The 17807-nt window shown below is 38.6% G+C and overlaps 1 protein-coding gene across 3 annotated transcripts in view; it reads right to left on the bottom strand.

Moving 5' to 3' along the window:
• kiaa1217 (KIAA1217 ortholog) overlaps positions 1–10090 on the bottom strand; it is an 80365-nt gene extending 70275 nt beyond the window's left edge. For 2 of the 3 annotated variants that reach the window (XM_086151092.1, XM_086151093.1), the window contains exon 1: positions 9057–10090. In XM_086151092.1, coding sequence (XP_086007218.1) covers positions 9057–9381 — 325 coding nt within the window. In that variant the 5' untranslated portion in view covers positions 9382–10090. The remainder of the gene's footprint in view (positions 1–9056) is intronic. The other variant, XM_086151091.1, reaches the window with a different exon arrangement.
• Positions 10091–17807: the final 7717 nt, after the last annotated feature.

Below are 17807 nucleotides of genomic sequence, written 5' to 3'. Positions count from 1 at the left end.
AATAAATTAAACACACACACACACACACACACACACACACACACACACACACACACACACACACACACACACACACACTAGACAAAATACACCAATTGGCAAGAGGGGAGCAAGGGAGTGGGTCCAGGGTCACAATGATCAGAACTAACAAAGTCAGTGAGGCCCAGGTTAGGGAAATCAACAGTCAGGGTGTAAAATGAATAAGTGCACAATGAGAGTCCAGGATAGTTAAACAAAACAAAGAAAATGTAATTATGGCAAATTTTACATGAGTATTTTTATTACATGAAAAATCAATCTGAAATAATAGGCTTTAACATACCATTGGACAAAGGTGAAATGTATCGAGCTCAAACTGACTTCCTATTTGCTGTACAGCTGGGGGCGCTATCTTCCAGGCAGCACTGAATTGTCTGAAACATGCCACACTTTAAACAATGCCAAAGGCTTAAATGTTTTGAGTTGCAATTATGTGAGACCGCAAGGGGGAGAAAGTTCTCACTTGTTTTTCCAAAGCTCAAAGCCCAAATATTTAAAATGTCAAGGAAGTGTGTTTTATTTGGGCCTGTGGAACAACATGTGAGATTTAATAATGAACCAATTTAATCCCGATTTTACAAATGTTCCAAGTATTTTGAAATGTGCATTTTTGGTATAAACCATTAGCTGTTAAATTAGAAGTGAAAAAGTGTACAAGTCAAACACAGTCAGAATATGAAGAAGGATAAAAGCAGGGACGGGTTCCCGCATTATGCACCCGCATCCTCAATTTTCTTATATTTGCAAAACATGTGTAATCAGGAATTTATAATTCAGTGTCCACAGGTCACAATGACCATAATGGCGACAAGTAGGCTGCAGGGTTCTCACTAACTATAAGTCATTATACTGAAAGTGACTGGCTGAACACGGTCCAATTTCACCTCAGGGTCTGCCTGTTCTGCTGGCAATGAAGGTAGATTTGAAATGGGCTCATTTTGGTTAACCCATAGTTACCCTGCTTAAAAGCACCCTTAAATGTCTGCTGCTTGAAGGAGTTTTAGGAGTCCAGCACCCAAGATAATTATCTTGCTCACTGAATAAACTGAATTGGGTCAGAAACCAGTTTGAACACACAGAAACCAGTCGACTGACGTGGCAACCGAATAGGACACGCAGTGTGAGGACACAAAGGAAATGCAGACAAGGAACCTGATGAAGGAAGACTCCCAGGTCCAAACAACAGGCAGTCAGAAAAGAAGACATTTAACTTGTTTGTCAAACCCGAAAGTACTGGTTATGGCAAACTGAAGATGGATATGTTAGTGCTGAATTTATGTCAAGTGAAAGAACAAGATACTGCAGGCTGCATCTCACCCATTTAGGTATCACTGAGACAGATGCTTATTTGTATCCCTTTGTATCCCTTTTGTATATTTTTTATACTATCAAATACCATATACCCTGGCATAACAATGAAAAATATTTTAAAAATGGACACCATCAGTAGAACATCTTATTTCTACTAGAGCTGTACCCAATACATGACGCGGAACTCCTGTCTCTACATTTTCTTCATCGTTTCTCCTTTAACTCAAAGTTTCCATTCAAAGACGAAGAAAAGATTTCTACACACCTGGTTTTGGTGACCCTAAAGGTGCAAAGTTCATAAAAAAAAGACAGACAAACAGGTGGTGTTTTACCAAGAGATGCTCCCAAAGTGTTAACTGCTCATGATTTATTTGCGGTGCATAGCTGCAAGTGTAGTAACCATAATGTTACAATACTTACTACGGTTACTAAGGTTACTGAAAGGAAAACGGCACGGACAGAGAGGTAGACACTTCCCCATAACAACCACACAGGCACTCAGTATTTACAAAGGCAGATGAGTGGAAAGTTACAACTGAATAGTCATTCCAGCATGTATATATTCTATTGTCTGTGGTGAAAAAGCTCTGAGCAGCTCTTGATTGCATGCATGTTAATGTCCCCTGTACGACCACTTTAATGGATGGCAGCCATCAGCGGATTTTAAAAACCATGTCAAAAAAATGCCCATTGAACAAAAAGAAACCTCCAATATTAGGTAGCATTTACCCTGCAACCTGTATAATTTTTGTTCTTCATCTGTCCATTTGGGAGGCAGACAGCTGAAAGCCAATTTATCAATGAGATTTAATGCTACCTTATCCTGCTCACCAACCGTATCACAAGGAGTACATCATCAATATTTTTTACAAGCTAGCGCCTTGGCTCAAATACAAGTAAACGGAACTTGGAAAATGCAGATTTATTTTCAGCTTTCATTTTAGGTATGCAATAGCGGGCTCAGGCATCAAACACCGTCGACGATACACAGCCGGAAAGTTGTATTCAGAGAAAAGATATTACACTAAGAGACAAATGGACAAATGGAGAGAAATGCTGTTCTATATTCTACAAATCCACTGTAGAAGTACAAAGAGAGATCCTTCGTGGAAGCTCATGATAAACAATTTAAGAAAGCTATTTTAGATATGATTTGTAGGAAGATAGCTCATTGCAAAGTGTCAGTGCAGAGTCTGTAGATTCCAAAAACTTATAAGCAAATCTTTGAGAGTTGCACTGCTCTATGGTCCAACATTTTAAAAGACTTCAGCTGTTGAAATAAAGGTAGAATATAATGAAAGGAAATATGCTTTTGGGGGGAATGGCAGATTTTTGCTCTGCTAAAAATGCAGATTTTTATCTCGTTGAATTCAGCTCTCTTTAAAATATCACAGTCTGACCACCATGTTGTTTGCAGCATTAATCATCTGACAAATTGCATGGGAAGAAGCACATTTTCCTCTAGTTTAATGAAACCATGAGATCCCAGGAAAAGTCCGAATTTGTGTCCTTGAATGCAAAGGGAAAATCTTTCAATCAATCAATCAATCAATCAATCAATCAATCTTTTTTATTACCTTACATTCTAGAATGTATAAATACGATACAAATGCATGTTACAATGTTATAATTATTGCATGTTTGCATTTTAAACTACAACTATTTTGTACTGAGATGATACTTATTATATGCTATAAATGTTTTCAACTGCTGTCTCCCAAACGAAATATTTATTGGAAACTGACTGACTGCAGGTTTTAGTTCTACCCCTCTGATTTTCACTTTCATGTATGTGTAACCGTGTTTCACGAGATTTACGCCGTTCAAATAAAAAGTAGTGAGGCACAAAACTCGGGTGAGCGGTATTGATCTTCTCAATCGGTTATTGACGGATATTATATTGTTTTGTCCTTTCTCAAGTTTAATCCTACATGACCAAAGGCTACATTCTAGTAGAAAACTACTGTACTGCAATCTGTATGTAGCCCAACCAGTTCCTTTTTCTACAGATTCACAGAATAGGTGGCTCATCAAAAACTAACGTCATAGTGAGGTAACATGGAAATATTCCATGTTATATAAAATATAAATATACATTTAAATACAATTATAATTATAAATATCACTTAAATATAAATTTAACTAGGGAAACAGCATGTCCAGTTGTAAGCAATTATTTATTTCCAAATGTGTGGGAGACAGAGATATACATCTGTGAATATTCTGTATTTTGTGTAGAGAGAGAGAATATATATGTATATTGACTCAAGGACACACACTATAGACACAACCAGACCACAGCATGTACACCTAAAAGGAAAAAATTAGATGGAGACCTATTGATGCCCCTGCTGCCTCTCTTTAGAGGAAACCCTGAGGGGGCGCCTGCGTCCAGGTGAGTGAATCAAACACATTTATGCTTTTGACTGGAGCAAAAAGAAACACACAAACTTGCAAGATCAATCATCTAGTGAGAGGCCTAGTTTCAGGACGTTCATGCAACATTTGTCAAGTTAGCTTTTAAGACCCTTCTGTATATTCTGAAGATCCTTCTTCTAAATAAACATTAATTAAGATTTTCACTAAATCCTGCCCATGTTTAGTCCCAATCACTGGATGCTTGCATTCATAAATAACAAAATATAATATTCCTGCAAAATATTTCAAAACATGTTTTAAAAATGCCCAAGCTCTCAATCTTATAAATAAAAATTTGGTTGCGCTGTTTCCCATCACGTTTCCCAAAATGAAATATATGCATAAAGTTTTTTCTCATTCCTTTAAAAGACAAAAAACTAACTTGAGCAAAGGAACAATGACATCCTTGGGGGCAAATGGTCTTAAACCGGAAAAGGCATTTGTTTTCTTTTTATTTTGGCATACCAAAAGAGCCAATCACCTCTTTGGGAACAGCACTGCCTCAGGAATAAAACAACAATGCCCCAAGCTACACCACAGCAGAACAACAACACCAGGACTGGCCATGGGATTTACAATACACATCATGAGAAGTCACATAACATAATTGCTTTCTTCCTGCTCAGCGGCCCGATTATTGTCTGTTTCTATTTGAGGTGTGAGTCACATCTAGTCATTTCCTAACAAAGACCCCATGTCCATGAACATACCATTAGCTGACCTACTCTCGTGCTTCAAACAACTCTAGTCACCAGGTACTTATTGACTAGACAAGGCCAAAGGTCAGTTGTGTCTCCACACCAACAAAAACAAGCTCCTTTACACACAGATGCAGCTGTAGTGTCATTAAAAGGCTCCACACTGTGCCAGCTTTGCTCAAATACAGTAAGTCAAACAAAGCCACCCTCCCGACACCCCAGTGTGTGATTAGAGATAGCAGACAGATGTTACTGAATCAGAGGCTGTAACACAAAAGCAACTAGTGTGAAGTGGTCGGAGCTGTGCTGGCTCTATCGCTTAACCAGAAGGCAGTTTGGCCCTGTGGGGCTTAACAGCTGAAGAACAGACCCATCCAATCTTTGTATATTTAACACGTGAAAACAGGGTGAAATAACCTCACAAAACTTTAACTATAATCAACCAGTGTTGAGACACGGTTAATTCTTTCGGTGTGATGATGTTATATTTGCTATTATGTTACCTTTGTGAGATTATTTAGCAGTTTCAAATTAACAATGAATTATAATTGTTTTTTTTCTTTCTCTGTAGAAGTGCAAGGATCAAAGACAGTATATGTGTGTGTGTGTGTGTGTGTGTCTGCATGTACAGACGATGAGGTTAAAAACAATTTATTGTACTTACAGACTTTGATTTGACAAATAATAAAGGACATGTGATGACAAAAAGTTAATCTCTCTTAAATTCACTAGTTCACTTTAGATCTTGAAGACATTCAATTTGAATTAAAAAAAAAAATTATAATGAATTCGACATATATTTATTTTAGTTTAGCCATCAATCCGGAGAGAACATTATATAATGGTAATAACTTTCTATTACTGCGGTTGAAGATAATGCCGGACACCACTGGTGAATCTAAAGTGAATGTATATCAACTCTTGACTACGGTGGTCAATGCCCAATCCTAAGGCTTGACTTATTGCACTACGCTGCTGTTTTCCTTTTAAAGATGTATGATTAAGGTGAAGGTTTCTAAAGGCGCAACCCATAGACGGACACCTGAGGGAGGGGGTGAAGCGTCTTAATAAACACTGACTTGTTGCAGTAACTCTGCAAACATTTCACACCGCCAAGGCAGGTAAGAACACATACTCCTCCCACCCCCCTGTTTTTCCTGACATCTCTTCTCAATCACCAAAAGGTGAGATCATCTGAGAAGCTGGTGCATGACTTTCTTCATGAGCATCTCAAGAGCAAATCCCTGCATGATAGGGAACATGACGAAGAGCCCTGTTATTACACAGTGGGGCAAATGCTTTTGCTTGATCTTTTTACAGACAAAACAGAATGTAGAAGGCTCAGAAAAATCAAAGGTGAAAGTTGGATAAGAAGACATTGCTTTTAATGCACACAATGGTTTTACTAATTTCATTCCACTGTACTGTGTATGATTAGGTTGTCCTCAAAAGGAGCATAAAAGCATGGAACTTTATATAATATTGTCAATTTCTTCCTATATATTGGATATACAGAGGAACCCAGAAGACGTCTCTCCAATCCCACAGTGACATGAAATTAACAAAATAATAATAATAATAGAGTGCAAATTAACAGTGAAGTGCACATAATGTTACATTAAACAGTAAAAATTTAACTTTGAGGTATGAAGTATAAATGTATGAAATGTATAAACCTCAATATGTTAAATGTCCAACATATGATCCTGATTTAAGAAATCATTTATATTTTTTACAGAGCAGATTGAGCAAACAAGAAACAGATCATGTTTTATGTATAACCATTGATTATGATTGTTTACATCTCCCCACATTTCGGCTGATATTAATATATCAATGAAACATATGATGATAATATCAACTATATGATACATGCATTGATCTCTGAAAATAACATGTACACACACATGCTCATTTTAATTTTCTAATCCTTCTAAAATAGTTTGTGATTTCACAGTTACTGACACATCAGATTGATTTAAATGATTGCTCTCTGATTAGATAATGTCACTAGTTGGCCTTTGACTAAAGTATTCTCACTTATAATAACCAAATATAATATACCAAACATATAGGAATGCGTTACTGAATCACTGATGAAAAGTATTTTTACTATCTGGTATATGTTTACTATTTTATGCTAGAGTGAAATTGTTATGTTATACTAGTGCATAAACACCAGTGAAAATGTTAGACATTTCCAGGATTAGAATTTTTTGATGAAATGCTCAAACTACGTCTCCATTCACAAGGCCACAGAAAAGGCCAAACCTTGATCGACATTTGAGTCTCATCTCATGCTTTCACTCTACCAAAACCGTAGAATTTGCCTCTTTAAAAATGAAAATGGGTCCTTTGGTGAGCAGCGGTGAGCTCTGAAGCTTTCACACAGCGGAAATGTCACCTGTCACACGCATTTATTGTCTGACATCAGCTCTGTATGACCCTCTCGGTTTGTGCTTCAGCTGCCATCACCCCTTGTAATTGGCTTTACCTTGGAGATTGACAGGCTGTTTGTCGTCTTTGTGAACAGGAAACTAATTTATTAGTATTATCACTGAGAAATTAATATGTGTTTCTACTTGGTTTCATATTTGAGTATTAAATCTTATGCAGCATGGACCTTCATGTAACTCACACTGGTGTATCAAGGTGAAAGCCACACTCAGCATGAAAAAAATACAGTGTTATATCAAAGGACAGTGGAATCATTTAACTGTATATCTGGTTTCTAGAGGGAGTTTCAAATCCAACTGACTGCAGGGTGCTGGGTTATAACTTACTGTCCGGAACAAGAAATAAACCAAGTTCAGTGTGTCTTCAAAAGAAGTGAGCTGCGAAAAAAGTTCTGTTTTGATTATCCTCCATGTGTTTTATGGATGTGCATTAGGGCAACAGCAAAATACTCAAATAAAGGATAAATGTCTGTAAAAACCCAGCAAGAGAAAAAGAGGTAAAAGATTGGAAAACAAGGAGAGGCTAAAAAGGGGATTTGGTTATTTTCCATGTCCTGAGAGATATATGCTAATTAAGAAAATAAAATACCCTATCTTAAACCCACTTTCAAATGGTATTCACTTAACTATGTGTTGTTCAAACCATTATTTTGAACCAAGATGCCCTGAAACAGTCCTGCAGAAATGCTTTTTATCTGTATAATGAAGAGAATGGGAGCTGCACAGACAAGAACATCTGGTTTCTAGCATAAACCTGCCCTCTTATAACCCATAACCTGCCTTTACTGCAAGAAGGGATTCATGGATTCTCTCTCTCTCTCACACACACAAACACACACACACAACTGAGGACCTGTTGATTTCCCGGCATGCCTTGTTCACATTCCTGACCTCCTTCTGTCATTCTGTTAGGGTTAGGGCTCTGTTAATTCACCTTTGCAGTCCACGTCTATATCCACCCCACACTTAAATCCACCTGCACTCCCCAAATGCTTCAGAGCAAGTTGATGAACAGTCAAGAATAACTAAACCACAGTTAAATAATACTTCAAGTCAAGTAACTTAATTGAAAAACTATCATTCAAGTGTTCAACAACATAGTGAAATAGTTTTCAAAGCATAAATGGCAGTGGCCTGAAGAAACCTTGAAAGCTGGCACCCAGCAGAGTTGAGAATCTCATGCTAGGGCCAAAAGGGAATGATAAGACCACTTCCCCAAACTCTTGGCCCCCATTTCTTAATCTGCATCCCACAGAGACAGAGGCAGTGGGTTAATGGCAGTCATTCCAGCGGGAGCTATTCTGAACCTCTCCATCAAGACACTGACAACTGTGGAATAATGTTTCTGAGGAGCAGGGTAAAACAAAGGACTGCAGGGAAAATATGTGTGGCAAGTGGCCATTAAGCAAAAAGTGCTCAAAAGGTATTCTGGTAGAGCTAAGTATGAACAACTTTTTGTTCTGTTTGTATTTACAATAACTGAAGCAGTGCAGGCCCACAAGTCATTTTTTGAGTATTTGATGTCTAAAAATGTGCAATGCAACGCTCAGGAATTAATCCAAAAGGCAGTTGGCGACAAGAGTTCTATTTGTCACAGTTTTAAATGTGGAATTGGATAGTGGTACATGGCTACATGTGTATAGCTGACTGTAACCTTAAGTTATTCACTATGGGAATGAAAGTAGCAGCTACAAGATGCCCCAAACACCTATTTGGAGCACCGTCTTTATGCTCTTGGACTCTTACATTCTTGGTTAAAATTTAAATCTTTCACTAGTGCATGCAAAAATTCTGGAGCCGGTGCTGTCTTGCACAAATTTTGGGCCTGTAATTATTAGGCTGCTAAAGATTTCACAGATTTCTTAGTAGATAATGTAGAAAACCCAATTTACCAGCTTTGGGAAAAAAAATCAAATTAACCAAAATAGAAGTTAAAAAAGTAAAAAACAGACACTGGATTAGCGAGTGGGAAGCAAACTACATCACACAAGGAAGATAATACAAAGTCTAAACAACTCTGCTGTTTACAATAATGCAGAAAAGGATACTCTATCATGTACAAACAATAGTTAAAAATGCACCATAAGATTATTAGAAAAAAAAAAACAGGTATGTAAATGGTGATATTACTTACTATGCACAGACCCTTGACTTGAGGCTTTAGGAGGTATGATTTTGCTCTTGGGATGGCTTGACTCCATATTTTGGCCCTTCACACCCGAGGTCTCAGTCACAATCTGGGTCTCGCTTTGTGTTTTGTCCTTTGGCCCGGCAGCCATCAAAGACTTCCCTCTGGTCAAAATACTGTCATTACCTGCCCTCATCAGCTTCTCCTCCACACACAGCGCCCGGCTTCGTCCGGCTGCAACTGCGGTGCCGGGGGATTCCTTCCTGGGGGAGGGCAGCTTGGACCCAACCCCAGCTGAGGGGGGCCGAGCCAGCCTGGACGTTTTTGACATCCTGCAGATGAGTGGATGAGTCAGTCTCCTTAGTAATTGTCAGCCAGTGTGACTGCAGCCTTGTCCTGTATGCAATCCAAGGTTTCTGAACTCTCTTTGAGTGTGACTCAATGAGTCTTCAGATGCAGCATGTTGTGGCTGGTGCAGGTAGGCTGAGAGGCCAATGCGTGGGAGGGCACTTTTGGGAAATGGGGTGGGAGTCAGGCGGTAGGTGAGGGGGTTGGGAATTAAAAGCTCCTTGGAAGGTGTTCTCTTCTCCAGTGGTGGCCTCCTGGGATAAGTCTCCAAAGCAAATTCTGAGTGTGTGTTAGTGTGTGTACTTGCAAACTGGTAAAATGTGTAGATAAACCTGTCAAGTGACAGGACATGCTGTGCCCAATGCTAACAGAAACTCAGAGCTCAAGTGTCAGCACATTCCTGCTTTTTAATCCCCTCTGTGCCTTTCTCACTCAGTTTTTCTGTTCTTTTGTATAATACCTCCCCTCTGTCACACACACCTAAACATGCTTGTGAACTTCTTTTTTTCTATCTAATGCCTATTAATTCTTCCATGTAAGTGTCCTCCTGTGCCTTCTCTCCCCTCTTCTTCTTTGCTTCGCCTCAGTCGCTCCTCTGTGCTTTTGCTCAGCAGGTAACCATTCCAGCGCTCCGGAGACAGCGAGATTTAAAGACTACATTAGATAAAAAAAAAAAAAAAAAAAAAAAACAGAAAAGGAGCACAAGGGTGAAAGAGAAAGTGCCGGCAGAGGTTTTGCAAAAGACCCTCCTCTTCAGGTGCAGCTGCTCAAGCTTTTCCAGATGTGTATGCAGTGCTTCATCTCATCAGGCGACCCCTCAGAGCAACACTTTGGTACAGTTCCTGGCTTCACCTCGTCCTGTATTCCCTCTGGTCTTGCCTTTCCCACATCATCTTCTTCTCTCCCTTCGTCTCTTGTCCCTCTGGTCCAGACAGTTTGCACTCCTTACATGTTACATGATAAACAGGCTATCACAAACACACGTACACACACTCATGTGCACAGTATGACACACCAAGCCCTTCACTCACTGGTGGAAATACAGAGATTTAAAAAGCGCAAAGAAAGCCAGTGAGTATGTGCATCAGTGGGTGTGTGTTTGTAAGTGTGCGCCTGTGTCTATGCCAGCGACACAGAGTGGAGCTTTTCTGACTGCTGCACCAAAACATCAGCTGTGACAAGAAAAAAAGGAGGGTGGGGGGTTGGAAGTTGGCTGAGGGAGAAACAGCTAGGATGGGAAGATCACATCTTTCAGACAACTCCCACTTTTCCTAAATACTCTCTGATAAAAAAATAAAATAAATGTATTCTCCTCCTAAAAACACATCCTCTTATACAGCGAGGAGCTTTTTGATTTACTATGACAAATGTCTTGGAAACAATTTTGTGACCTACACATAATCCTGCACTGCACGGCGATTGTTGCCCAACGACTGCGAGACAATCTGGGTGCATTGTGGCCAGATATTGCAAAATGTAAACCAACTTCAGCTCTAAGGAGGGCATATGTGTTTGCGGATGTAAAAGCATATGTTGCTGATGCAAAAGCTATGAATTTGTCCAATTCATAAACTGGAAACAGGTCATGACAGAGGCTAATCCATTTTAAGGTCCGAAGCTGCATGCAGAATGGGCGTTTGATATATTGCACAGGGAAGCTGTTGCGTGCTAAACATTCTAAACGGCAGAAAATGGATTATAGATAGCAACAGGATCAGCTATGTCCATGCAACATGTTCGAAAAAGAGCAGCATTCCATAGTGTTGACCAGTGGCTTAGCTTTATAAAGAGCACTTTATCTCTGCCACTGTACCAGTCAGATTTCATAAAATGAGAATCCCAGGGCTCAAAAGTAAGATTTGATGTTTTGCAGGGTTTTATTCTCTGCTCTGATTTCCCTGCATGTGTGGCTTGAACGCAGCCGTTCATGGTGGAAGTTTGGAGGCTATCATGAAAATAGGATCACATGTGCACTGTCTCTGCACAGATTCCATAGATTCCTCTATTCCCTTCTCCCTCTATATCTGCTACATGCTCTTTTGAAAAGAAACCTGACTTATCATATGGATAAGAAATATTTATAATATTCCCACATATCTGAATGGCTTCAGATAAAGAGCAAAGCAGATTGACCTACATACTTTCCCAATGATGACAAATTCTGAAGGCTAAGAACCTCATGAGAGTTGCTGCATATCTGATGGATTTTAGAAAGAGAAGAAGCGAAGAGTATAGAGCCATTGCCATACGATTAGATATTAGAATTGTGTCAGATCGAGCTTGTGCATCACTTCTACTATGTTGTTTACAACACACTAAGGATTACATCAAACCTAAATAAGGATGACCATGACTAAGTTTCAGTGTGGTTATGTAGATTTTAATATGTGCGTACATGTTGGGAGTAAATGAAAGCCCTCTGTATGGCTTGGATTCCCCTAAACCACAGCAGACCTACAGAGAAAGCTCAGTTCAAAGGATTTTAAATAACATAGCATTTAGAGACGGATATAATTTCTGTTCCTTAATTGAGACTCTGCTTTTGTGCAATCTGATAGATCATAAAGTTTGTCCATATATCAAATTACAAGGCCCAATGCCAACATAATATCAATGCAAGGCATTCATTTGCATTTCAAACTAAGACTGGAAAAAAAATGCCACAAGTATATGAACTTACATGCAAAAACTGTGAAAGATGATTATCGGATTTGACTTTTGGCTCTGTAAAAAAAATATATATATAGGGAAAAAAAGTATTACCTTGTGAAGCAAACAGGACTGGTCAAGACCTTGGGTAGACAAAATCCACTATTTCATCTGAAACCATGCCTGCACTTACAAACACTGTACTGTTAAAAACATGGTGACGCATTCTAATTACAACGATTGTGCTTTCTTCAAGAAAAGAAATTAAATTCCAGTTGCCGTGCAAAGATTAAAAAACAATCCTCAATGATAGTGACTTTTTTTAAATGGGTTGCTCCTTTTTTGTGAGACAGCAAGTTACATTTGACACGCTATGGATAAATGCATGTGCAGTTATTGGTAAAGATTACCCTTCAAACTGTTGCATTCATACTTTTGGCTCATTGAAAGAAAACAAGAGATTATTTGGTTATTGATGAAAGGTGATAGAGCTTGTGTGGAATTTCTGACACTGACTTTTTATCCCTCCAGGTGCACAACCTCCAGATGACCCACCCCCCACCTCAAATGAGCTTTGTTGACACTCATGTAAAATGTTTACATTTTTTTTCATTTCTTTATCTCTTAATGGAGCCAGACTGACACTCGGTTTCTAATGTGTATTGTAACCCCATTACCACTTATCATATATTTATGTTTTTAAACACAGGTTGACCTGCTGAAAAAAGTTTTACGGCAAGCTCTAAAAACTGAATGCTGACTGATGGTTCTCAAATCGTGCAGCTGGAATTGAGAGGGATGTAATTTCTGTAACAGATAATAGTATGAGATAAATCATCAGCGATCTTTGAGAAATGGGGCAGAAATCATTTTCATCCAGCTGATGTGCAGCCATTGCTGCAGATCAGAGGTGGCGCTGTACTGTAGGTACTGTAGGGCTGTTTGAATTGGAAAGGATCGCAAGTTAAAAATGTGTTTACATTCAAAATGGAGATATTAGCGGATATATGGGGATGCAGGGGAGGGGGGGGGGTTGAGGTCCTGAAGCTAAAATCGACTTATATTACAGACCATCTGATTAGCCACAGCAATCTGGGTAATGTACATTACAGTAAGCACACATTACCAAAGCCACAGGTCTCGTCTACATAAAATAAATGTTGCTGTCATTCATTTTGATAAGTTCAAGTGTTCCTTTCCTGCTGAAACAAGTCCAAATATCTCAAATACAGCTATAGAGGGGGATGGGTGAGCTGCTCATGATTATGGTAGTGTGTGTTTTCCAAGCCTCAGGGTTAGGATGTTTCTTTCCCTACATTCCAACTCAGCGCTCCCTCCCAACCATGTCATGAGTCATTACTGACTGTAACATTCACTCAGTATCATCCACTGAATCACTTACTGAAGACGCACTAAAAGTCTGACAGAAACACACATCCACAGACACAATACTGTCACTGAGAAGGTGTGAACCAGTGTGGAAGCAGGTTCTGTATTTGGTTCTTTCAGTTTTACATGTTGTCTCTTGTGGTCTGGTGTCATAATGACTCAAAGTCCAAGATCTTTCGTCTGCAGCTATCATTATACCGACAGCTATTATTTGAAACGTTTTTCTTTTTCCTTAGGGGCATGTTTATTTCTGCATCCAAGTGTTACTTTTAAATATGGTGTGGATGAACTGAATGATATTTTGTTGCACTTCGAGTCTTTTCCCCCTCCTTTTACCGGTACTTGTAAATTCCTTTATATCACATTGTAAAAAAGAACTGGCAACGCATATCTGAAAACCATCACATGTAGGCTACGCAAGGGGAAGATAGTGCCATAGGGTACAGTTTTCCATTTGCCATCTGGATTATCTCAGAAACATACATCCGCTAAAATAGATTATGCTGAGCATAACCAGACACTCATTCAGTAGGTTAGTCGAAAAAAAGCCGTTTCTTTTATTTAAATGTGTTAAAATAAAAATTTGTTAACTGCTTTGTTAATTTGACTATACTACAATGTACATTCTGTAATCCCAGCGAGACATTATACTTTCTCTGAATCTTCTGAGAAAATCTTAACTGGTGTATTTGATGTTACGTTGAAAAAAAAAAAAAATAAATAAATTTCCATGATCGTCACAATGACATAGTTGGGAGTATTCTACTATAAAAGTAGAACTCAATATTTTCTTGAGGGACTAGTTGTATAAAGAAATGTTGCTCTACATCTCAGTACATCGAGTCTGTGATGTGTGTAGAGCCTGCTTAGGTATTAAAGAAACCCTTATGTTACCAACGAATTATGTTCTTTTTAGTCCCATTCAGTGCTTGCTTCATCATTCAGGAACAATACCACATGTTTAAATTCCTTTACATGAACTTGTATAAATTCCTTAGTATCTGTATTGTAAAATACAATGAAAATGTTACTTTTTGGTCGACATTTTGTAAGCCCCCCATTTTGTAATTGATGAAGTAATATGTACAGTGTGTTTTAGGCATACACATGCACACAGAATTACAATTCCAAACTACCATCACCGTCCATGTTTTGACTTAAAAACATCAAACTTTAGCAGTAAAAGCCCTTTCCTGGAAAGCACACATTAAAACTCAAGTTCCTTATGGTTATTTAAAAGATATTCGGACAACTGAAAACAGAAATGATCTCATCAGCGACAGTTAGTGCCAGACCCACTTGATTCGATGCATTTCATCTTCATAAAGCTTCTCATATTTGTAAGTTTATAAGCAGTCATGTAGTAACTTTCACACTATATTCTTATTGTAATGGAATATACTAATACTATCTGGCATTCATTGTAAAACAAGACTGCAAAATAAAAAATTAATTGTACAGGAGAAGCACATTAACTTACGTTGCATGTGACAATAAACACTTTGCATCCTTGAATCCTAATCTGGCCCACTAATAAAAAAAGGCATGATCATAAACAGCGGCCACCATTTAAAAAATCCTTGAACACTCTGAAACAGCAGAGAAGATAAGGGATATTCTAGTCTGCATATGAAACTTAATATGATGTATCACTTAAACTTCCTTTGACTGCTGTTGAGGCTGTTGAGTTGTAATTTATTACATCACCACTTGATGTCACTAGATCAGGTCCTTGACATATTTTCTCTGTGGTCGTCAATTCTTTTGGATCATACATATTGAGGTAAAAACTGCAGCATTTTGTTTTGTTTTTTATCAAAATAACAGCTCCTTCACACTGTACAATTTCAAGTAGACCAGTCAATTAATCAGTCACTGAAAAAAAGAAAAACAATCAACATCTGAAACGCAATCCAATAAGCGTTGCAAGGCCAGCAGGCATCGATAAAAGTCTAAAGCCAGTGAAACGTGGCCAGATCATTTCTCTGCCAAAGCAGCAGCATCCTCATAATTATCATTCAATTGTATAAAAAAGTCACAAATATTTACAATTTAAAAAAAAAACTGCAATTGGAAAGAGTTGAGTATTTCAAAAGTTCAATTTAAGTATTCAATGAGACAAATCATCTTGCAACTCTTGGATCCACACACCTAAAACTAATTATGTCCTTTACAGGCAGAGATAATAAAAAATGATGACTGTTTCTGTAAAGGGCGTACTGTTTTTAATTCCTTGGATTACAAGGGTTGGTGGTCAGCCCTTTGACTTTTTAATCTTACATGAGTGAGCATCATCAAAGACTAAATAATGAGGATTTTAATCACTGTTCTGTCAAGAAGTACCATGAGATGAAGTGAAAAATGAGAATTTTCTTGAAAGACAGAAAGAAAGAAAAGTCATCCTGAAAAAAAAAAAAGTTTGTTTTATGGCTAAATGAATGCCTGACTTTAGAATCAAGTCAAGCTTTCTCTTAACATCATGGAGGGATTATTGGAACAAATGAGGAAATAGAAAATGTTACATCAAATATTCTCAAGTGACCCAAAAAAGATGAAAAGGCACAACAGAATAGAGACCCACAGATGAAGACCAAATATTAAGATGTTTCACAGCTTTCACTGAGTGAGGACTGCATGAGTTACCACAGTCATAATGAAGCCCTCCTCCTTCATGCCCTGTCTCTGAGGCCCCCCTGTGGCCTTCTGAATCACTCCTGCTCTTTACCCTCAGTGGGTACTTACTTGAACATTCACATGCTCAAATGCGACAATGACTTTTGAAATGTCTACCTTTTGAAATGTTTACCTCTAAAGTGGTATTGTCACATAGTTAAACCACAGGCAGAGTACATGCATTAGTCTCGCAGCCTTGCCAAATCCTTTACGACTCAATGTTGCAGGAGAGTTTAAGCTGTTATCTGGATAGCTTGTCAAAATGTGTTATTGGAGGCAAACTGAACGCTTCAGCCTGAAGTGCGCAAAGGGGATACGAGAGGAAGCGAACCGCTGCTGCGTCCAGACTGATGAAAATAAGAGGTGTCTTCCTTCTCTTTATAACGTATTGATTTTTAGTTCAATGCCTGGCAGGCAGCAGACAGAAAAAGTAAAGAAGAAGAGATGAAGAGAAAGAGGGACAGAGGACTATTTACACAGTTCCATAACAATTGCATCTTGGCAGGAACAAAAGCTGAATCTCCTCTGTGGCAGGTCACATGGCTCATTATAGCACAAGATTTGTCCTCGAGGTAGGGGTGTGCCTGTGTGTGCATACGTGCGTGCAAAAGGAATAGTGGATATGAGTGGAAATATCTAGTGATGCCATGTGATATTACAGACTAAAGCTCACACATAACTACTCCCTCACTGAAATGTATTTCAAGCTCAACAAGCCAGTTGGACTACAACAGCGTGGTAACAATGGCTGAGAACAGAGCAATTTGCAAGCAATCAAAAAGACCTGGAAAAGTTTTCGGTTAGTTGACCGTCAAATTGTGGAGTCTTGCCTTTACGGTCAAAGTACCAACCTAAAGACCTGCTAGAAAAAAATGTCACCACAATAGCACAGATACCCAACGGAAATTCAGGCATCCAAATTATCTTCATGCTCAAACTACCTCATTATCTGCAATATGACAACTGCCGAGCAACAATGATGACAAATAACAAAACAAGAAAAGCTTGTCTTATTAAAATGCAGTAAATCACAAAACCGGGATGGCAAGTCTGGATTTGCCAGGAGTTGGAACTGGAGTGATTGGCAGTCACTATCCTGGAACCTGTTGAGAAAACCTCAACTACTTAACACACATGCAACCATACAATTAAAATATATGAAACCGCAGCCAAATAGCAGTGTTCTTATGATGATACAGAATAAATTTTGATCCTGACATAGTATACACAGCCTGAGGCTAATTATCATGAGCGGGAAACCATACGAAACAGTCAGAAACTTGTCTTGGACATGCTGGAATAATGAAAAAGTTGCAGAGAGAATTTCAGAGAAAAGGCTTCCTGCCACAGCTCACAGCCATGTCTGATACTACAAAAGGTTTACTCGGTCCAAAAACATAAAGGTTTTTACAACTGATCAGGAAGGAGCCAAATACAAATTTATTTGAACGAATGTTGAAGAATTTCATACTAACTCAGTACGCAACAATACAACAATACGCTACATTTAAGTCTTGTTTCATTTTGCTCCTCCTTATCTTTAGTGGGATGTGATAAACACATGAGTGTATAATTCACAAACACACACACACACACACACACACACACACACACACACACACACACACTGACACAGGGCACAAAAACAGCTTGAGGAGACTAATTTCTCAAAAAAGAGGGAACAGTTTGTTCTATGTT

Source organism: Fistularia commersonii, chromosome 8 (assembly GCF_037954325.1).
Source record: "Fistularia commersonii isolate RoL2024-O1a breed Wild chromosome 8, RoL_Fcom_v1.0, whole genome shotgun sequence".
Lineage (NCBI taxonomy): Eukaryota > Metazoa > Chordata > Actinopteri > Syngnathiformes > Fistulariidae > Fistularia > Fistularia commersonii.
This window is presented reverse-complemented; position numbering and strand designations above follow the sequence as displayed.